The 22,179-nt window shown below is 36.0% G+C and overlaps 1 protein-coding gene across 1 annotated transcript in view; it reads right to left on the bottom strand.

Annotated features, from left to right (window-relative positions):
* TTN (titin) overlaps positions 1 to 22,179 on the bottom strand; it is a 284,943-nt gene that overhangs the window by 164,453 nt on the left and 98,311 nt on the right. Inside the window, exons 91-118 of the mRNA XM_066233115.1 lie at positions 21,569 to 21,856; positions 21,181 to 21,459; positions 20,774 to 21,052; positions 20,408 to 20,686; positions 19,518 to 19,805; positions 19,084 to 19,371; positions 17,908 to 18,198; positions 15,473 to 15,760; positions 13,916 to 14,008; positions 13,509 to 13,794; positions 12,531 to 12,714; positions 12,232 to 12,321; positions 11,873 to 12,140; positions 11,508 to 11,768; positions 9,159 to 9,368; positions 8,871 to 8,948; positions 8,745 to 8,771; positions 8,276 to 8,335; positions 7,889 to 7,972; positions 6,236 to 6,310; positions 5,165 to 5,212; positions 3,657 to 4,061; positions 3,143 to 3,205; positions 2,679 to 2,756; positions 2,442 to 2,519; positions 1,786 to 1,872; positions 1,473 to 1,553; positions 47 to 121 (exon numbers count right to left, since the gene is read on the bottom strand). Of these exons, the coding sequence (XP_066089212.1) occupies positions 47 to 121; positions 1,473 to 1,553; positions 1,786 to 1,872; positions 2,442 to 2,519; positions 2,679 to 2,756; positions 3,143 to 3,205; positions 3,657 to 4,061; positions 5,165 to 5,212; positions 6,236 to 6,310; positions 7,889 to 7,972; positions 8,276 to 8,335; positions 8,745 to 8,771; positions 8,871 to 8,948; positions 9,159 to 9,368; positions 11,508 to 11,768; positions 11,873 to 12,140; positions 12,232 to 12,321; positions 12,531 to 12,714; positions 13,509 to 13,794; positions 13,916 to 14,008; positions 15,473 to 15,760; positions 17,908 to 18,198; positions 19,084 to 19,371; positions 19,518 to 19,805; positions 20,408 to 20,686; positions 20,774 to 21,052; positions 21,181 to 21,459; positions 21,569 to 21,856 (4,911 nt within the window). The remainder of the gene's footprint in view (positions 1 to 46; positions 122 to 1,472; positions 1,554 to 1,785; positions 1,873 to 2,441; positions 2,520 to 2,678; positions 2,757 to 3,142; positions 3,206 to 3,656; positions 4,062 to 5,164; positions 5,213 to 6,235; positions 6,311 to 7,888; positions 7,973 to 8,275; positions 8,336 to 8,744; positions 8,772 to 8,870; positions 8,949 to 9,158; positions 9,369 to 11,507; positions 11,769 to 11,872; positions 12,141 to 12,231; positions 12,322 to 12,530; positions 12,715 to 13,508; positions 13,795 to 13,915; positions 14,009 to 15,472; positions 15,761 to 17,907; positions 18,199 to 19,083; positions 19,372 to 19,517; positions 19,806 to 20,407; positions 20,687 to 20,773; positions 21,053 to 21,180; positions 21,460 to 21,568; positions 21,857 to 22,179) is intronic.

The raw sequence follows: 22,179 nt of genomic DNA, 5'->3' as shown, positions 1-22,179 counted from the left end.
ATACAAGACAAACATTAAGACATTTTTTCCAAAAATATTATTCTACCTTTGGCTGGTGGGGGCTCCACCTTTTTAGGAATGGGAACAGGAACCACTTCTTCTGGGACTGTTTTCTTAGGGACTTTAAAAAGAATGCACCATTTTTGAGAAATTGTGCATTTTGAGAAGGCATATATCATTATAAGACAATTAAAACAGAGTAGACATTTCTGCTTTATACCAGTGGAATGTAAGAAAATTATGTGTTAGAAACAAGGGTAAAGGGAAATGGAGAAATGAGTGAATAACTGACTACAATATGTTGTGACTGTTATTCACCTTTAACTGTAGGAGACCACTTTCCTAGGAACACCCTTTCCTCAGAGGTGCCAGTGCTTGTTCCTCAGACACTAATTTTAGAGACTTAACTTTTTCATAAAGCAGCTTCATTAGGACAGTAGCATTAGATAGCCTTAAATATTTTTAGTAGCCTAAATGTTTAACAATGTGGCCAGAGTGGGGTAGGGGGAGTAGCAGAGCCCTATTTGTAGCTGCTGCCAATTTCTGAGTTCCAGTATCACTGTGGAGTAAATATTTCCACCTTGGCTACCAGCTGTGGTGTCACTGTTGTGGAGATGGGAAGAGATGCACAGTAGCACACCATTATTTAGTATTATTTAGTATTTCCACCACAGTGGTGTAACTGATGTAAACAGCCTTGGGAATACAGGTAATAGCAAAGGGCAGTATAATAGGGAGTAATAAGTTTGAATATTACCATAGTTTTTAAAATATAATTTAATTGTAAGATTATCTAAAATAATTGTTTTATTTTTAGGTGAGAGGAGGGGAAATAGTGAGGCAGACTCCTGCATACTCCCCAACTGGGGTTGCTGGGTGGATCTGGAGCCAACGCTCCAGTACCGAGCTATTTTTGTGCCTGAGGCTGATGCGCTCAGACCAACTGAGGTATCCTCAGTGCTTATGGCCATGCTCAAATGAATGAGCCACTGGCTGCAGAAGGGGAAGAGGGAGAGAAGGGGGAAAAGGATGGGGGAGAGAGAGAAGCAGATGGTCGCTTCTCCTGTGCGTCCTAACTGGCAATCAAACCTGGGACATTCATACACTGGGCCGATGCTCTGTCCACTGAGCCACCAACCAGGGCCATTTAACTTTCAATCACAGAGGTATTAAACATTGGGTTGCAAAATTCCTGAAAATGTAACCATCAGCTCTAGGGAGTTGGTAGTCTCCAAATAGCTGGTCACTAGATAGTAGGTGCCCTGAAGCAGTGAATAGAGCCTCCAGTAACTTTCATTCCCCACTCCTGTACCCTCCGCGTGGTCTTCCATCCACTATCGTGCCCTTTGTACACAATGGCTATAGGCCTACTGGCTGTCTGACTAAATCTATTATTTAATATTAACATATTCAGGCATTTACTATGTGACTCTTAAAAGATTTAGAAACTTGGAATGAATCATTAATAATACCTTTTGGTGGAGGTTCAGTCTTTTTGGAAACAGCAACCTGAATTTTCTCTTCGGTAACAGTTTTCTTTTGTACCTCAGGGACTTGAAAAGAATGTACATTTTAATTACTGGTATGTCATATTATGGGTGGTAATTGTAATTTATAAAAAATATTGAAATGCAAATTAAAATAGAGTCAAATGTGAAATGAAAAGATGACAGAATTACAAGGAGACAGAGATGCCTACATAATCACAAATCAGATAAAAAGAAGAGGGGAAAATCCATCCAAAGCTCTTCTATTTGAGCCCCCAGATTCAAATTTGCCTTATACCTGTTACTGACACCTCCTCCTCGGTGTGAGAAGCAAAGAACATCTTCTCTTCTGAAATAACCATCTTCTTTGTATGCACAGCTGGTACTTTAAAGAGAGTATTTCACATTAGTATTTCTTTTTCTACATCAGATCAAATACATAAATGGCACACTGTACTTAAGTGTTTACACATAGAATGAGTGGGTTAATATGATAGCTTGAGAACAATTTTAGTATTGGCCAAATAAAATCATGTTTGATCTACAGGGACAAACAACCCATGCAGACTTTATCAAACATTGTTAAATGGGAATCAAATAGACACAACTTCTTTATATGTAATGTGGTGCTTTTCCAAATCTGTTAGGGTCTATCCATATTAATGAAGGCATGGGAAATACTTTATACATGGAATGCATTGTATGGTGATGTTAGAAGACTATTTATTAAATATAAAACCTTCCTTTAAAAAGTTATGCAATTCTAAAGCAAAACTAGAAACAAAGATAATGTTATTTACTTAAGTTTACATTTGTGCTACTCAACACAAAATGTATATATAAGAATGTTTTTATTTTGGTTTCAGACTTGTGAATTGTTTAGTAATATATGTATACATATCCATATACATTAAAAATAATTAAAACTTGTAGCTGAAAGACAAAGATATATACCTTTCACTTCAACAACTTCTTCCTGCACTGGAGTCCGAGAAGGTTTTTGTGGAACAATCTTCCTGGAAACTTCGGGTACTTAAAAAATATGTACAAATATATTGATATTGTGAAAAATAATGCTTGGCATAAATTTTTAAAATATCTTAGTTTAGGTGACTATAAGTAACTAACGTAAATATATGTCAGTAAACTGGTTATTTGTGTACATGATACTAAAAGCGTTTTAAATAATACCTTTGGTGACTTGAACTGTTTCTTCCTCCATTCTTCGAGAAGTCTTTTCAATTTTTTCAACTACTGGCTTCTTTACAACTGCAAGTATTTTAAAGAAATTGCAGTACTTTTAGAATGGCTATTAAAATAGTTCTGCTTTCTTTCTATATATGTGTATATATTACTTACATATATGTAATTTTTTTAGAAAGAGACAAGTTGGTGCTCTGAACCTTAAGTAAAAGTTTCTGTACTCAGTATTTTAGTTGTATTTTATTCTCTGTTTACCATAACAATCTATTTATCATTAAAATTATTTTTCATTAAATGAGTAGATAGGCTTTGAAAAAACTGCATTGATATAGTAGAGCTTAGAGAAGAAGTTGTGCCTATTGGATTGAACTGGTGATTTGTATGGATTTGCCAAACAAGCCGTGATGATGATGTTGATGCTTTGATTTATTTAAACAATTCCAATTACATACCTTTAGGAGGTGGTGTTTTCTTCTTTTCAGGTACTTTTTCTGGAATTTTTCTCTCATGTGATTCTTTAACAAAAACACAGGATTAGAAGGGGTACTTAAATAAGTGAGTTCTAATAGGTTGTTTAAATTGTAAATGTAATAAGTTAAGAATAACATATAATTGGGTATTGTTTGGGGGATCTTTATTGCTAACATGATTTCTCAAGATGTATTTAGAGGCGGGATCTAAAGCAGAGATGCAGTAAGGAGGTGAAAACAAAATTTGTACTTCTGCTTTAGAAAACAGCACTTGGAATTTAATCTTTGTAATAAGACTAAATGGTTCAACCCACAGTGTCAAAGCATGGAAGAAACTGAAGAAAATAACTTTTTTAAAATTAAGTTTCTAAAGATTTCTAAGCTTAAAAAATGGAAATAATCATTTTATCTGTATCTATTACCAATCGGGGTATAAAATTAGAAATATAATGAACTGAGGAAAATTAAAGAAAAAAATCACCCAATTAATACATACCTTCATAAACCTCCTTTTGAACTTGAATTACTTCTCTTTCACTGTAAGTCTCCTCCCATTCTTCCTCCCCTTCGTCATAACCTTCTTCCCTTTCATAGTATTCCTGCCCTTCTTCAATATCTTCTTCCCATTCCTCATGAACTTCCCTTTTAGCTTCTACCTTGATCTCTTCATAATCTTCATCTGGTTCTTCATAATAAGGTTCTTCAGCTGGCTCCACATATGGTTCCACTTCTAGCTCATCATAAGGTTCTTCCATAGATTCTATGTAAACTTTCTTCTCCTCGTAGACTGCTTGCTTCTTTTCATACACAGCTTCTTTTTCTTTCTGAACCTCTTTCTTTCTGGTTATGGTTGATATTTTCACTTCTTCAGCCTTGGAGGATACATCAATAATTTCAGGAGCTAAAATAAACAAAAAAATACATGATAATATTAGCATATCAATTATAGCTATACAATTACTTCACTAAATGAAAGTCAAATATTACATTAGCATCATATTGAAAATGTTTTCTTTGTGTTGGTTTTATTTAAATTTTTGTTGACTATGGAATACTATCAAGAGTGTTAAGATATACTCAGGCCCTGGCCGGTCTGCTCAGTGGTAGAGCCTCAGCCCTTCGTGTGGCAGTCCCAGGTTAGATTGCCAGTCAACGCACCCAGGAGAAATGACCATCTACTTCTCAACCCCCACCCCACAACAACCTCTCCTCCTACAGCCACGGCTCAAGTGGTTCCAGCAATTTGGCCCCAGGCACTGTGGGTGGCTCCATGACCTCGCCTCGCCTCCCTGCCTCCCTGCCTTTCTGTCTCTCACTTAATAAAAAAATAAAATAAAAGATACACTCTATTCTTAATTTGAGAAATGTTTCAGTGCAAAAAAAAATGGCATTCAGCAAATATTTTCAAATGAATACATCTTCCATTGTTTTATGGGCATTCCAGTCTGTAAAACCTATAGTTTCTTCCCCTGGAGTATTTTAATGTTTAATCACTTTATTGCATATATATTTAATGTTTCTGCAGTTAGTCTCTATTTAAATTTCTAACTTTCAAAGACATCCTAATTTCAGAGCTACATTTTTGACGATCAAATATGACTCTAGCCAGTTTGATAAAGATAATATTTAAAGTTGTGTAGCCAAATCAGTCAGTTGCTTTTATAATACAACTTTTAAAAACTTTTGAAGGCCAGTATTATTTATATGATCTTAAACACTTGTGTTAGCTGCAATTAAATCAATAAGAGATGACTCCCCTCCCCCTTCTAGCCTTCACCACTTCCTTTCCTGTGTCTATGGCACTGGGTCTGCATAAACATCTGCCTGGGTTTCTTTACCTGGGATTGGAGCAATATGAAATAGCCACCATCTCTAATGCTAGTTTTAATCCAATGGAAGAAACTCTACAGCTTTAGTTGGAAGCCTATTATGTAAAAATAAGAATACATAACAGAGATGCCAATCTTAGAAGTAAATAGAATAAGAATACTTATTTTTCTTTACCTTTTGCTGGAATTAAGGCAGTAGGAGGCGGGGGCTTCTCAACAACTTCTGAGATTTAAAAAAAATAAAATTTATGTTTATTTTTATATCACGCATCTTTTAATGCTTACTAAGCCAGTGCAACCTTGTTAGTCATTTGTATAATCTGTGACTACTACTAATACACCAAGTGCTTTCATCATTTCCAAATTTAGCTCACGTGAAATGCTATGCAATGCCAAACTAAGGAAAATTCAGGATAGACTATCTGAAATTTTATTTTAGTTTAGGTTGATTTAAAATAATTTAAATTAACATGAAACATAAGACTATTCAATATCTAATGCTAAATATTAGTGCATGTTTATTTTTTTCCAATGATCAACTGTAAAGTTCAGGAAATAGACATGTTTTTTGAGCTCTCTTTTATTCCATAATATTTCACAAGGATCTCTCAGAAAAAAAGTCCTAGTGATTGGTACCCTGGGACCCTTGATTCTCATTCTTGTTGGTGGTACTCTAATCTTAGTCAATGAGTAAATAAATTTACCCCAATGAGTATGTAAATTTGTCTATTTGCTGACATTTCATTCCCCTTTTCCTAAAAACATTCTAAGATATATAAAAATTCAAATAATTGAATTGATCCTTCTTCAAAAAGAATTCTTTTTTTCCTGCAAATATTGACATTTCTTTAGATGAACCAGGAAGGCTGCTGAATTGGTATAGAGCAGCCACCTGAAATTCACATCAGCCCTTGACCTTTTATTGGTGTCATTTGATCAAGACCAGCTGTTGGACTAGAGGGCAAGGCCTTCTTTATACAGTCAGTATACCGTTCAGAGATAACAAGAATTCTCTGGTGTTGCCATTGGGGTTTGTGGGCAGACACAGGAGGATGGGGGAGAAGTAAGAAAGCTGAGAAAGAGAAAATGGGGACTGAGTCAAAGAAGAGGGTGAGAGCAAGTGAAGGAAGAGCTACCATTTTGTGCATTAAAACTCTTACCTTCTTTCACCCTCCACTATTTGGGATAAAAAAAATAATCAAGGGAAAAGCAGTAAGATCATATTTTGATCAATTAATTATAATACCTTTAGGTGGTGGTGCCTCTTCTTTGGGCTTTGCAACAACTTTTTTGGCATCTTTCTTTACAGCTTTTTTGGTCACTAAAAAAATAAGGTGTCAGATGTAAATAACCAAAATGTTACTTTGGAAACTGTGAGGTTTATAGAGATACTTTTTTCATATGATTTGATGGTAACAAGAGACTCGGGCCATTACGGTAAGATTCCTGTTTCAGTACGATCTTGGACAAGGATGCAGAAGACATTGTTTTTGGAGGGAGATAAAATATGTGGGTGATCTTACATCTTAATTGATTTTATGCCTGCTTAACGTTTTCAAAACATTAAGAATGAACTTAAGTGATATTAATAGAAAAGGCGCACATTTTAATCTTTGTTTCCCTTAGGGAAGAACATTTAAAATTTGTTGGAAAGAATAACATGTGAATTAGTAAAATTAAAGTCCTAGCTAAGATATATGTTGGAAATTTTCTTTTGTTGTTGCTGATGTTATATCTGGATCATGGCCCTAATCATAATTCGATTATAGGTCCTAGTATTCATGAATAAATAACCTTGTTTTCAACATTTAAAATATGATTTAATTTCTCAAGTTTCCCAGTGAGCACTTAAACTTAGACATGTTGACACTGATACTCAAAGAATAAATTATTCATTAAGATGAATTATTATTTCTGACATAACTATAAATGGAAATCTAATTTATGATTTTTAACTTTTATTCCTCTTTGCTATCAGACATAGATGGAATATATTTGACTATGCTCATGTAATTATAAAAATACTTTTCTTCGTTATTGGGATTGTCTTAGCCACAAAACTGGAAGGTGTGGGTGTTTTAAACTAAATTTCTCCTGAGCCTGGCTGAAAAATAGCTCAAGCTTTTAACACCAATTGTAGTAGATAATTCGGGATTAGCATGTCAAATGTTGAAAACTGTTATAGTAGTAGTGGCTTGGCTATAAAAAAATGTGACTTGGACATGCAGAATTTTTTTCTGATGATGCTGGGGAAATTCTGACAGCAATTCTGAACTCCCCCAAACTCTAGCAAGTCCCAGATAACCTATTGATTATTTTAACTCAACTCTTTTGGGGTAGAACTAGTACTTAGTGAAATATATATTTAAGAGAAGCAATTTCCTGGCACACTCAAGAGCTCCTTGTGAGCTTATTCCTTAGCTTTTAAAAAAAGAAAATTTATTAAAAATATATTAATTCATATTTTTGTAACAAAATCATAAATTTTAAAGAGCATTTAACACTGTAATTGAGAACACAACATAAACTGTAATTTGCAACTTGACTGTAAAGTATTATTATTTATTTCCATAAGCTTCACTAGAAATTGTTGCACTATCTTATTGATATATAGTAGAAAAATATAAAATGTGAAATCAGCTTGCCATTAATGTTTAAGTAATTCTATTAAAATATTTTAATATTAAGCATAGTTATTGTTTTGTCTGGTGTTTTCAGACTTATAGGCCCATGTCTTATGCATTGAGTTAGTTAATACTTAGAGGAAATAATTTATATTTTGAAAGGCAATCCAACCTGTTGATCACTAGAGGGCCAATGTGTTGTATTAAACAGTATTTTTCAGGTCTGCAATAGTTAAATTCCATACTTTTACATGTAGGTAGAAAACATATAATACCTTCAACACGTTTTGCTGGCGGTTTCTTTTCTTCAGGTGATGGTAGCAAGAGAGGAATAGGAGGAACAACTGTAGGAGGGATTTCTGAAAAAAATAAATGCCAACACCAGTTATATGGTTTGATTTCCCATTTTGTGTGAAGCATAACAGTTTCATGATTTTCCTTCAGTACTTCAAAGGTGCTATAGTACCAATTCATCAGCCAGATAAAATAAAAAGAGCATATATTTATAATTATCACTACTCTTTTGCTTTGATCTTAGTTACACAGTGATGAGCGCAACAGGAAAGAATCTGTCCCTGCTCTCTGCCGTGGGTGGGCACTGGTCATTCCTTAGTGGTAGGACAGTGTTGCTTGGAGCCCAGGTGTTTGGTCCTGGATCTTACCTTCTGGTGGCACTGCTCTGATAGGCATGGTAGGGATTGGAACTCTGGAGTCAGGAATATCTGAAAAGGGACATTTAATGATAAGCATCGAGGGACTGAAAAGACATATATTTATTAGACAACTAATAAATAAGATGTGTTTGATTGTTAGGTTTTTCCAACAGCGGAACCTAATGTATAGACACAAACCATATATAGGTGAGTTTTCTATGCAGTGATACAGGCAAGTGTATTCTCTGTGAAAATATTTGTTCTGTGGCCATACCATTTGTTATGATCCTAAATATCAGTTGAATGAGACCTTATCTCAAATTTCACACACTCTCAAAGCCTAACATTTGTATTATTTCCCTAAAAAATATTTATTGAAAAAAAGATATTTGTATACATTTTGGTTTGACTTATTTATTTATAAAATTATACTGAATGTATTGTTAGCAAGGATTGATTTTTTTAAAAATAAACTTACCAGGAGGCTTCATCTCAAATTTGATTTCTGCAAAAGAAAATAATACCATTTTTATATTTAGAATTGTCTCAGCAGGGTGTTTTGTTCCAAAGACTGCAATGTGCCCTTAATGGGGTGTGTTCTGACCTTTAGTTGTCAAGTACAGCTCTGCTGTGCTTCTCGCTTCTCCTCTTGGCTCCAGTCGAGCGATTACTGAATAGACACCTAAGGAAAAGAATCAGCAAACTTTTGTTTTCTAATATAATTGTCAACAACACTTCTTTATATAGACATAGCATGTATTAGTTATACTTCTCTTTCTTAAAAAACAACAATTCTATGTAGAATACAGAGTGTACGTGTAAACAAGTAGAAATATATAAAACAGACAGGTTTTGTATTATATATACACAAGGACACTGTCAATTAAATTACCTTCATCATCTGGGGTCACGTTATGGATGGTCATATAGTGGCAGCGACCATCGTTTCTAAAGTTGTATTTCTGGCTCTCAATCAGTTCTGTTGGTCCTTTATACCACGTAACAATGGCATCATCAAAGGACACCTCACATTCAAAGGTGGCAGATTGATGCTCGCTCACCACAATGTTCTGTATACGCTTTGTAAACTGAATTGGTTCAGCTGTTTAAATACAAAAAGAGCCACAGTTAGACTGTATAGAAAATTTCTCTCACCGTGCTTTCCCCATCTTTTAGGGAATTGGAAAATAGCTGAAAATATAAAACAAGAAGATGATGCACTTCTTTACATCAGAAACAAACAAAAAAATTAACCTAATACTTAAATGTATTCCTATAGGATTAATGTAGCAAAGTATAATGAAGCCCTTAAAATATTTATAGGAAGGCAATTGTCAAAGGTGCTTATAACCTAAAAGTAAAAAGATACTTAAAAAATATTAGTAAAAATGGGAAGTTCAAAATAAAGAAAACATAAAGTTAATTTTACTCTATATTCTTTTTTGAAATTCTTTCTTCTGTAAAATAATTTTGCTATTTAGGATCTAGAACTGTTTACTATTTGACATGTATAAATTTCTTTGTGAAATAATTTCAAATTCAATAAGAAATATGCACTTCTAAATTTTTAAGATTCATTTTGAAGAGTTCTAAAACATGCTCCATAGCACCTGTGGGCGTGCTGAAGGAGACTGCCCCTGAGCACGGCAGGGGGCTTGGTAGGAGAGTGGCTGAACATTTGCGTAAAATTTTATCTGGAAGTCCAGACAATGTGGGACAGCATCATGAACACCTTAGGTGTCATATGCACCCTGCTTAGCTTTTATCTGGCAGGATCATAGTAAAATATGCATTGTTTTTAAAAAGATAAATGGTTTCTTTTTCTTTTTAAGTTTGACCTTATGGTTTTTTAAAAATTATTTTTATTTATTTATTCATTTTAAAGAGGAGAGAGAGAGAGAGAAAGAGAGAGAGAGAGAGAAGAGAGGAGGAGCAGGAAGCATCAACTCCCATATGTGCCTTGACCAGGCAAGCCCAGGGTTTTGAACTGGTGACCTTAGGGATCCAGGTCAACACTTTATCCACTGACCCACCACAGGTCACCAGTTGGTGGCTCAGTGGATAGAGCATTGGATTAGGACACAGAGGATCCAGGTACTAAACCCCAAGGTTGCCTGGCTTGGGTACTGGCTAACCAGCTTGAGCAAGGAGTGGCTGGCTTGAGCGTGGGATCATAAACATGATCCCACGGTGGCTAGCTTGAACTCAGGGTTGCTGGCTTGAACAAGGGGTCATTCACTCTGCTGCAGCCACCCCCCACCCATCAAGGCACATATAAGAAAGCAATCAATGAACAACCAAGGTGCCCCAGTGAAGAATTGATGCTTCTCATCTCTCTCCCTTCCTGTCTGTCTGTCCCTATCTGTATCTCTCTCTATCTTGAAAAAAAAAATGAATGGTTTCAACTGGATCCTTTAAAATGAAAACAGTTTAAAATTTTTTAACCTTAAAATACAATCAGGCATTGGTATTCATTGTAAAGCAAGCCAGAGATGTTGAAACACGTATGTATATAAGAAGTCATATAGTCATATTTCAGCAACTATAAATGGGCATCAAAAACTGAACTGGAAGTCAATGCTATCATTCTAGTTAAAATGCATTCTAGTTAAAATGTTGCTCAATACAGTCCAAAGGTAACTTCAGATAATGCATATAAACAAAGGGTTAGAAAATAAATATTTTTGTTTCTAAATCTTGGGTTTTCACTTTACTTCAGGAATTCAGAAGGTTGGAATATAATCCTCACATGAAATAATTATTTTTAAAAAATAACTAATAATCACACATAAATTCTGTTCATTTTTTCTACAAAGTTTCATTCAGAAAGAGTCAAATTAATTTCTACAAACAAAATATTCAATCTTCTAGATATATAGCCATGAAATCTGCTCCTTCCTAAGATTTCTTTCTGGGAGTCAGAATCATGAATGTGAGAATTACGAAATTTACAATCGAAAAGATTTATTGAATTTAGCAGAATTGTGAAATTTACCAGTTAGGAAGTCATGCCTTAGCTTAGATTGAAATTTGCCTCTGGCCTAAAACTGGCACTCATGTGAATATTTCCCTTTTGATTTTGTATGAATGGTGAGACACGAGCGAATGCTCTGAATATGTGTGTTGGGAAGTGAAAACACAGCAGCGCTCTGAGACATGCTTGATACCGGCCTGCAGCAGTCCTGCACAGCACTCGCCTCTACCTGTGCTGCAATAACTCCAGCCACAGTCTTCCACCCACCTTCAATCCTGAGCTCTGCAGAAGTTTCGAGGTCCTCATATTTGCAGGTGTATTGCCCCTGGTCTTCTGCTCGAACATCTGCAATGGTCAGTTTATGGACTTTGTGTTCCACTTCTGTTTTATGTCTACCTTGGGGTTTAAGGATTCGGCCATTTCTGAACCATTCAGATTTAACATTTGGCACAGAAAACTGGCATGTCATGGTGCAAGTCTGGCCTTCTTTCAAAGTAACATCCTGCAGATGCCGTTCCCAAGCGGGCTCTGTTGGTATGATACAGCACATATTTTCCTTAATATCATAGGCAGATATGCTCAACAGTGAATTAATCCCACAGCTTTATTTTCAAGTAAAACTCTTTACTTACCAATTACAGTTAGTTTAGCACTAGCGATGTGTGGGCCACACACCAGTCTGTAATTTCCCTGATCTTTCAGTTGACAGTTTTTGACTCTGAGTGTCTGTCGATCACCATCGATGCTTATTTCAAACTTATCACTGGGTTCCAGTTTTACGGTCCCTTTGTACCATGACAGCTTGATTTCTGGATAATTAATCTTAATGTCAATTTCAAACACAGCATCGTTATCTTTCAAAACTGTCTGGTTTTCAATATCCTTGATCAGAGTGACAGGCTTAAGAGAATAAAGAATTAAAATGCATTAGTCATTCCTTCGGTTAGAATCCCTAATAGTTTTCACTTTATTGCTAGCATCCTTAATTTACCTCTGTCTGTGACAGTCTTTGCTGAATAAATGATACAAGTTCTTCAAATTCTTTTTCTTCCTTCTCTGACTTCTCTACTTCCTCAATTTCCTGAGAAGAAAAAAAAAAGGATAAATGTTACATATGAAATAAAATTTGAATTAGAGGATTCATGATTATATTCGGTTTCCATTCTTGATGATGCTTAGGTTATATTAAATGATCTTTTAAACAGGTGTAGGGTTCTGGAAATTCAAAACATATATTAGAGGTTTCAGATGTGAATTCTTAAAGGTGATACTATCTACAAAAGATCATACCAATCTATGTGTTTCTTCTTCTTGACTTTGTTTTAGCAGTTCAAATGCCTGAAGAAGACCGCGGAAGTCAGTGATTCCATACATGCGAGCATATTTTTCATATTCTTTAGGATCAACATTTTTGAGGAGTTCTAGGATATCGATTTCTTCTTCTTCCCCAGATCCTCTCTTTAAGGCTGGAGTCCTAAGTAAAATAAGAAATAAACATAAATCACCTGTCTTCTACTTATTTTGAATTATCTATCATTCCGAGATTATAAATGTCATTATAAGATTTTTTTCTCACAAAGGAATTGTTCTGTGTCCTTTACACAAGAAATATTAATTTTATCATGTTAACTGTGAAACAATTAAAAGTGAGTGTGGAAATGGAGTACATTGAGATTGTAACATTGTTATAAAGTCCAGAAATTTGATCAAAGAGTTTTATTAAGAAGGAAAGAATAGCAGAACATTTTTATAAACTTTACAACTGAAGAGGCTAATGAAAGAATTACAAGAAAAGAAATAACAGCAATAGGAAGCATTAATAAGGGGTAAATCATGTCATGAGAAAAGTATGTGGAAATTAAATGTTGATTAATGTAATAATCTAATAATTATGTTGAAACATAAATTATCTTGAAATTATTGGTAATTATAAAAATGTTCAAAATAGTTGATCTAGAAAATGATTTAAAGCATGAGAAATCATACATAGAATAAAAAATTTCACAGACAGGTTTCTATATAGGTCATTTCCTTTGTTTAAAATTTTAAGAAAAATATAATTTTCAAAACTTTCTAATGATTTTTCAGAGATCGATCTTAATGGATCACTAACCTCCACCCAAATATTTGTATATTTGCTTATTTTTTTCTGTTAAAATGTCCATGTGTTTATGTTCTTTCACAATCTGAATTTTGGAGGGGATGGCCCATGCCTTTTGAGAGATCTCTTTTGTGAGTGGAAAATTACATTTTTTTTATTAAACTTACTTTTTCAGCATTGCCCTAAGATCTCCTTCAATTTTCTCTTGTTTCTTCCTTTCATCCACCTGTAGGTTAACATTACTTTCAATTTCGCCATGTTTATTAAAAGCAACACATCGGTATAAGCCCGAGTCAGTCTTCGTGGTGTCTCTGATCTCCAGCTTTGCCTCGTCACCACTCTGCTGGATAGAAATGCGACCTCCTTGGTTCAGTTGCCTCCATTTCCCTTTGGTCCATTTCACGTTAGGAATTGGATCACCGCCAACTTTTGCAATGAATGTTGCAGTGGTTTCTGAGGAATAATGAAAACAAATGAATAAAAACTAAATTTTCCCAAATCACTTTTCGCAAAATTAAATCAGTAGTAAAAATGTCCCAAACTGATGAAGATGTGCTTTTCATGAAGTACTTACTTTCTACCACTCTGATACTCTGAGGTTCTGATACGAAGAAGAGTTTCCCGTCTACTGTCGCTTTCTTAGCTGCTGGGACGGCAGTTGGTTTGTCTATAAAACACATTACATGCTTTGGTATCATCATTACCTTAAAATTGTAGTAAATAACTGACTTTGTAAAGGAAATTTTAGGAGTGTGGTAGAATCAAAAATACCATGCATTCTAGGACTCATTATATATGAGAGTGGATTACAGAAGATAAAGCAGTTTCACATGCATTTATAACTCATTGTAGCTGTCACATGTAAATTGAACTACAGTCATATTAGTATCAAATCTTTATTATATGTGGCTTAAGTGTCTGTTTGTTGCCGATAGCTTATTGGTTGCTTGCGTAACTGTACTAGCCAATGGGGTGAAGTTGCCACGGCATTCAAATAGTCCCACCTTCTGGCATGCCATCTCACAAATTGAGGTTAAAGATTGGAGCAATTATTATGCTGTTAAGAAATCTTAACACCAGAAGGGGTCTTTGCAATGGTACAAGACTAGAGGTTCTCCAATTGAAAAATAATGTCATAATAGCTAAGTCTTTGACTGGCTCCTCTAAAGGTGAAATACATGTCATTCCAAGAATTGATTTGGCTCCATCTCAAACAGGGTTGCCGTTTCAATTGAGACGTAGACAATTTCCTGTAAAACTTGCCTTTGCTATGATTATCAATAAGTCTCAGGGCCAAACGCTTAAGCATGTTGGCATTTTTTTTACCTGAGCCTGCATTTGGACACGGTCAACTTTATGTTGCCTGTTCAAGAGTTCATGAAAGAATGGACATAAAATTAAAAATAATTGATGGTCCTCTGCAAGGCGAGCTTAAAAATGATGGAAAGATCTACACAAGAAATGTTGTGTACAAAGAGATCTTTGACATGTGAATTAACATTTTATTATTTAAATCACCTTTATTTATTGAGCTACCGGTGGCTCTTAAGAAATGTACCACCAGTGGTTTCCTTCATTGCACTCTACTTTAAGCAATTAAGCAAGTAGAAGGGGGAAACCCGGTGGGGCAGTAAGCAAAGGGGCGTCCTCGCCGCCTGCCCTGGGTAATTCAGTTTGAATTAGCAGACACCTTTGCACAAATCATTTTAATTACAATTTATAATATCTAGAACAGCAGTCATTTCGTATGACCACCGGGCTTTCTAGTCTTATATCTCTAGACTTGGCTTTATCATCCAGATTTCTGCCAGGGCGATGACACCAAACTACCTTATGTCATATTACTACTGCATCATTTAGGAACTTTACTTAATTTTACCCTCTTGTATATGGTGAACACAGGTTCAAGAAATATGATGGTGAACTTGGGGCAATTTCAGACAATTTTCATTGAAATTATTTCCATTAAATTACCTAATACTTCTATTATAATAAGGAGGCTATCAATTGCAAATGAGCAAAATACTGATGTTTATAAAAATCTAATTTTATTCTTATTTAAATTGTAAAAAGCAAGTAAGTGTAAGTCGTTGTTGGTTTAATCTGAATGATACTTTAGAGGCATCTGTACCTTTAACGGTCACTTTTGCTTTGGAAGTGTCACTTCCAGTCACATTTGAAGCTTTACACACGTAATCTCCTGCATCGGCTTTGACCACATCTTTGAGTTCCAGCACAGCGGTCCCGTTTGCGAAGCTGAAGTTGCATCTGTCTGAAGGCTTCAGTTCCCTGCCAGCCTTCAACCACTGGATCCTGATCGGCTCTGAACCCTGAACGTGGCAGCTGAGCTGCACGAATTCTCCTTCACTCACTGTTACTGGACTAAGGTGCTGATCAAACACAGGTGGCTTCTTAGGTTCTGGAATTTAAAGGGCATTTTAAAACATAAAATAAAAAGGAACACAAAAGGAACGTAAAGGCAAATAAATATTAAGTTCTAAAAGGCAAACAGGTTTTGCCTCTAACAGGTAATGCTGCTTGCTGAATCATGTGCCCTGGTTGATTTCTCTCTGAAGTCAATAGTTACGTTGGTTGAATTAAAAAATAAAAAAGATAAAGGATTTAAAACAAGCAAAGAACAGATGCCATGCTGGCCATAAATCTCCCAAACATCTGTGCCCTAAGACATTACACTGTTGGTTATTATAATTTCTGTGCACACTACTGACTCACTCATACCTGGTTATAGCCGCAATTTCACTGAACTCTAAAATCTAAGGGCTTAATGAGGAATTCTAATGCTCATCTAGATCAGCAATTCCTCCTATCCTCTGGGAAAGAAAGCCAACATTTGAGTAATCCATGAGTCCATATCTTAATATGTGATTTTTCTCTGATGTTCATTTTGGCTATTAAATGCAGCTATAGTAGCATATAAAACCCAGTCTTTGCCTAAAGGAATTATTAGTTGAAGTTCAGTGTGCAAGTGAAAATCAATGAAGAACACAACACGATACAAAGGCCATGCACAACTCAGTGTTATGCAATAATTTTAGCCAGTGGTTCTGAGATCTATATATAAGAATAAAGCAATATTCATGATTGTAAAGATTAAAACTTATGACATCTACTCTTTTTTTAAACTCTGTAGATAAATAGCCTCTGAATTCTATAAGAAGTTTTATCTACTTAATGGTGAAAACACCAGAAATGCAAATCATGAATATAAGCCACTGCCAGGCACATACTTTTCATTTTGCTATTGATGTTTTAACTTAATGGACTTAAATCTTATTAAATGAGTGAAAAATTTGAATTTTAAGACCAAAACAAGACAACTCAATGATATTAGCCTATTAGTGATATTAACCTATTATCTGTGCACCCTCCTATGACCAACTACATCAGCAGAGTTGGTAGTGAATTCCAACCTGCTTTCAGGAGGTTAATTTCTAAAATGGTTCTAGTGAATCTGCATCATAATCATCTGGGTAACTTCATTACAGTCAGAGGGTCAGGTTGAGTAGATCCCCTTAAACAATAAATTCTACTTTTTTGCCTCAAGCTATGACTAAGTATTTAAATACACCTTCCATAATGATATGCATTAATATCATTCATCTATTTTTTATTTTTCTTTCTTTCTTTTTTTTCCTTTAATTCAGTGAGAAGAAGAGAGACAGAGATAAATTCCCATATGCACCCCGACCGGGATCCACCCAGCAAGCCCACTAGGGGGCAATGCTCTGCCCATCTGGGGCCCTGCTCCATTGCTCAGCAACTGAGCTCTTCTTAGTGCCTGAGGTGGAGCCCATGGAGCCATCCTTAGTGCCTGGGGCCAACTTGTTCCAATCGAGTCATAGCTACAAGATGCAAGAGGAGGAGAGAGACAGAGAAAAAGAGAGAGAGAGAGAGAGAAGCAAGAGGGGGGAGGTATGGAGAAGCTGATGGGCGCTTCTCCTGTGTGCCCTGACTAGGAATTGAACCCAGGACATCAACATACTGGGCTGATGCTCTACCACTGCATCAAACAGTGATTGCCTATTTTTTCTTTTTAAGCAAATATTCTCTTTTATCTAGGATTAATGTTCACTTACAGGCTAAAAGCTTTAGACAACATACGTCAAACAATAATCCTTTAGAAATATACTTAGTAAAGAGAATGTTCCAAAATGTGATATAACTTATAACAAAGTTAACAAAATATTCAATGATAAAAATTTAAGAATACAGTATATAAAAATAAATGTACTTCCTAAAAATGTATGTTGTCACTTATGCATGAATATTAAAGCAGACTTTGACTTCTATATGAGATAATTTCAGGATGAGAACTACCAGCTAAGATTTTCAGTCTGTCTATATGTGACCCCTACTTAGTTGAGCTCTGTACAAATAATATATACTTTAAGTACACATATGGAAGTATGGTAAGCCACTTAAACAATATGTATTTATACCTATTATGACTTACTTGGTCAACATAGTTGAAGAAGAAATGTACATGACTATTTCATGGGCAGTGAAGAAAAACACAATGGCCTGAGGGCCACGAAAAGAACTAACCTTTGATGACAACTGAAGATGTACACAGGACAGAGCCTGCATCATTTGACACTTTGCATGTGTACAAACCAGCATCGTTCATGCCCGCTTTCTTGACTTGCAGCAGCAGTGCATTGTTCTTGAATATGATTTCACAGTTAGAAGTTGGATGTAGCTCTACATTATTCTTGTACCACGCAACAGTTATAGGCTGGGAACCAGCAACACGGCCCTCAAGTTTGAAAGAATTCCCTTCTGTTTCTTCTACTGTCTCTGAGAGCTTTCTAGTGAAACTTGGTGGAGTTAGACGCTCTGTAAGAAATCCCAAGAATATATGAAGTGGAATCCAGAAGCAGTTATTAAAATGAGGTTTTTCAGTAAAAAAAAATATCATATTTTTTATTGAAAGTCAATGCTGATCAACTAAATACAGAATATCAGTGTGTGTTCCTAAACATTGTAGCTTCCTTCCAAAGCTTATTCTAAACTGTTAGCTGATTTAAGAATTAAATAATAAGGATAACTAATGGCTATTTAAGGAATCAGATAGTTTTAAAAAAAGTAATAAAAGTGAGGTTGGTCTTAATATTATGTATAATTTGTAAAATTTTAGAGAAATACAGATTTAAAAAGATCTTTTTGTTGTTGTTGTTAAGTGAGAAGCAGTGCAGCAGAGAAATAGACTCCCATATGTGCTCTGACCAGGATCCTACCCAGGGATGCTCTGCCCATCTGGGCAGTTGCTCTGTTACTCAGCAACCGTATTATTTTAGTGCCTGAGTTGAGGCCATGGAGCCATCCTCAGCACCTGGGGCCAACTTGCTCGAATCATTCGAGCCATAGCTGCAGGAAATGAAGAGAGAGAGAGAGAGAGAGAGAGAGAGAGAGAGAGAGAGAGAGAGAGAGAAAAGGAAGAGGGAGAGGGGTGAAAAAGTATATAGTCATCTCTCCTGTGTGCCCTGACTGGGAATTAAACCCAGACTTCTACATGCTAGGCTGATGCTCTACCACTGAGCCAACCGGCCAGGGCCAAAAAGATCACTTGTTATTTAGAGAAACTTGTTTTCTTCTTATCATTTTTATGTCAATTGTTTAAAAATGTGTCCTAAATTTTTTTTGCCCTAATAAAAACTACACCCTTAGTATAGAATGTGAAATGATTACATTTTGTCAGACCACATGTAAAATAAACGATACCTTTTATATTAAGTTGAGCTGTGCAGGAGTCCTTTCCCACTTCATTGACAGCAGAGCAGGTGTACTGTCCAGAGTCTCCCTTGTCTACTTTCAGAATTGTCAGGTGGGCACTGTTATCCAGAAAACTAATCTGGTAGTTGCCGCCACTTCGTATCTCTCGGTTTTCTTTGGCCCAACTGACCTTAATCGGTTGTGTCCCAGTAACGTGGCACTCAAAGTTCGCACTTTCTCCCACCACGGCATCCACAGGGGCAAGTCGGATGTCAAAGAAGGGTGGGTTCTTCCCCTCTAAGAGGAGAGCAGAAAGACAAGACTTCAGTTTCCCTATCTGGACCTCTCCGGTTTACAGAAATCATGATGTGCCTCCCTGATTTTGTATTTGATATTAAAAGTTTTAATTACAGACAAAGAAAGAAGTTTAAAAATCCACAAACCTGTGAGAATGAGTCTGGCACTAGAAGAAGCAGACCCTATGGGATTTGTGGCTGTGCAAGAATACTGGCCGGCAAGGCTCCGTTCTGTTTTAAAAATATTGAGAGTGGCTACATTATCTAAAAATGATGTTTGTACATTTGGGCCATCTTTCAATGGCTTGCCATCTTTATACCAAGACACAGAGATGGGCTCTGATCCAGTTATGGCACATTCAAACACAACTGGCAGTCCAACCGTTTCTTGAACATCTCTCAACTGTCGAGAAAATGATGGTGGAAGTTTTTGCTCTGTAGGAACAGAATTAAAGTCATAAACACTTTTGGACATTACAAGTTCACTGAATATTCTCACAGTACTTATTATATAGATAATGGTATTTTTAGAAAAGTATCAGGAGGTATTAACATCTCTTGAATTAACTTGGACACAAAGAAAAACGTAAATTTTTAGAGCAAAAGTTTCACTTTAGGCCAGCTTAATGCATAGTGGGTGTAAAGATATGTATTTATACAATAATACAGATGCTGGCTGGCTTAGGTACATCACCTGGTACGCATCAGATTCTCCTGCTTTTCAAGACTACCTCCTAGCAATTTGAATAACACACTCATAGGGTGGGATTTTAAAAGTATGGTCACTTATTTTTCTTAAAGCTTTAATTATAGAGACAAAAGATTATATATCATCCTTCCAACTGAAGGTTTAGTCATCTTAGTCTCTTTCTATAAAGGCGATAGAACAAGATAAGCCACTAGCCATAGATGAAATTACGTAAGCAGAAAATTCTGTATTTGGAAAGAAGTTCCTAAAAAGAAAGCCCTCATCAGATTGTCTTAAATCTTGTTTAAAAGAAACACAAATTCATTCACTTCTGAAATATCGCAATCACCTTGAACAGTAAGGAAAGTTGATAAAGAAACCTCTCCCACACTGTTTTCAGCTCTGCAGATATATTCTCCACTGTCATTACTGTCAACCTGGTTGAAAACTAGTGTAGCAACGTTGTTCTTAAAATGCATTTTGTAGGTGGTCGTGGGTCTCAACTTTGTATCTCCTTTATACCAGGACACCACAATTTCAGGGGTCCCAGCAAGCTGGCATTGTAAAGAGGCAGAGTCTCCAACAGTCACCTTCACGGGTTCTAGTTGCTTGACAAAATACGGCGGCTCTGTGGGCAAGAGAGACCATGAGTCATGAAGGTAACAGGCCAGGTGATTATTTACATGTAAAGATCGGATTTACAGTCATAACAAACCTAGGATTAGTATTTGTGCCGAACAGGAATCTTTTCCAGAAGCGTTTTCAATGTAGCAGTTGTATTGCCCTGCATCCTCTATTGTGGTACTTGGAATTTCCAGGATTGAAGACTTTTCAGTTGTGGTTACATTACACCTCTGAGAGGGAGTTATATTTATGCCATTTTTCTTCCAGGTAGCTGAAATGGGAGGAGTTCCGGTGTAGGTGCCCTCTAGGATCAGGGATTTTCCTTTCTCGATGCTGTAATCATTGAGCTTCTTCACAAACTTCGCTGGAGCTATAAACAGATGGGAAATGTAAAACCAAACACATATACACAGAGATACAGACAGATCTCTGAAGTACTATATATTAATTGTGAAATAACTGCTAATTGTGAAAGTGCGGGGTCACAGTCAAACAAACCTTTGACGTGGAGGCTTGTTGTACAAGAAGCTTTGCCAGCTTCATTGCTAACTATGCAGGTATATTCTCCACTTAGGGATGTATCTACATCAAACAACTCCAGCTCAGCGACTGTATCTTCCAAAGACACATTACATCTGTCGCCTGGCACTAGTTCACTGCTACCCTTGAACCAGCTGACACTGAGAGGAGGCGTTCCCTTTATGATGCTTGTGAAAGTTACATTGACTCCAGTTAGAACATCCATGGCATCAGGTTTCTGAACAAAAGATGGTGGCTCTAAATAAAAAAAGTACAGACCAGAAAAATTTAGTATTTTTGATTTGTGATGATAAAAATGTTTATAAATTACAAAACACAATTCTATTTCACTGTATTTTTAACTGACCTCTCACAGTCAAAGGAGCACTGCATTTATCAGAACCGGCCACATTAGTAGCTACACACACGTAGTCCCCGGCGTCTGATTCTTCCAGCATGTTCACAGTTAAAGCACACGTGTTATCTGTCAGGGTGGTCTGGTATTTTCTTCCACTGCTAATCTCGTTTCCCTCATGGAACCAGGAAATAGAGATTGGAGGTGACCCATAGACTTTGCACTCCATTACAACTGAAGAACCAGACAGACCATTTGTTTCTTTCAATTTTCTTGTGAATGAAGGAGGAATAGTTCGGTCTAAACGTAATAAAAGTCAAACAAACAAGAAACATAAGTTATAAAATGATTTGAAAAGAGAATTACTGTCTTTCTGATGGAGTACATCTAGATCCATTCGGCTCCTTGGGGAGGGTATCAAAGAATTCTTTATAGGTTCACACAGTTGGAAGCCTTGAGGATCAGTGGACAAGATGTGCTAGTTGACTTCTTAGGGAATTTGGTTTCTCTTTGTTGTGACACACTATATGATGAGTGATTTCAGCATAAGCAATAGAAGACCACTTTATCCTCATCCAGGGATGAAATTTTACTTCTGCCACCCTGCATTATGGAAATTCCTC

Source organism: Saccopteryx bilineata, chromosome 5 (assembly GCF_036850765.1).
Source record: "Saccopteryx bilineata isolate mSacBil1 chromosome 5, mSacBil1_pri_phased_curated, whole genome shotgun sequence".
In the NCBI taxonomy this organism is placed as follows: domain Eukaryota; kingdom Metazoa; phylum Chordata; class Mammalia; order Chiroptera; family Emballonuridae; genus Saccopteryx; species Saccopteryx bilineata.
Note: the sequence above shows the minus strand (reverse complement) of the source record. Positions and strands in the feature narration are given on the sequence as shown.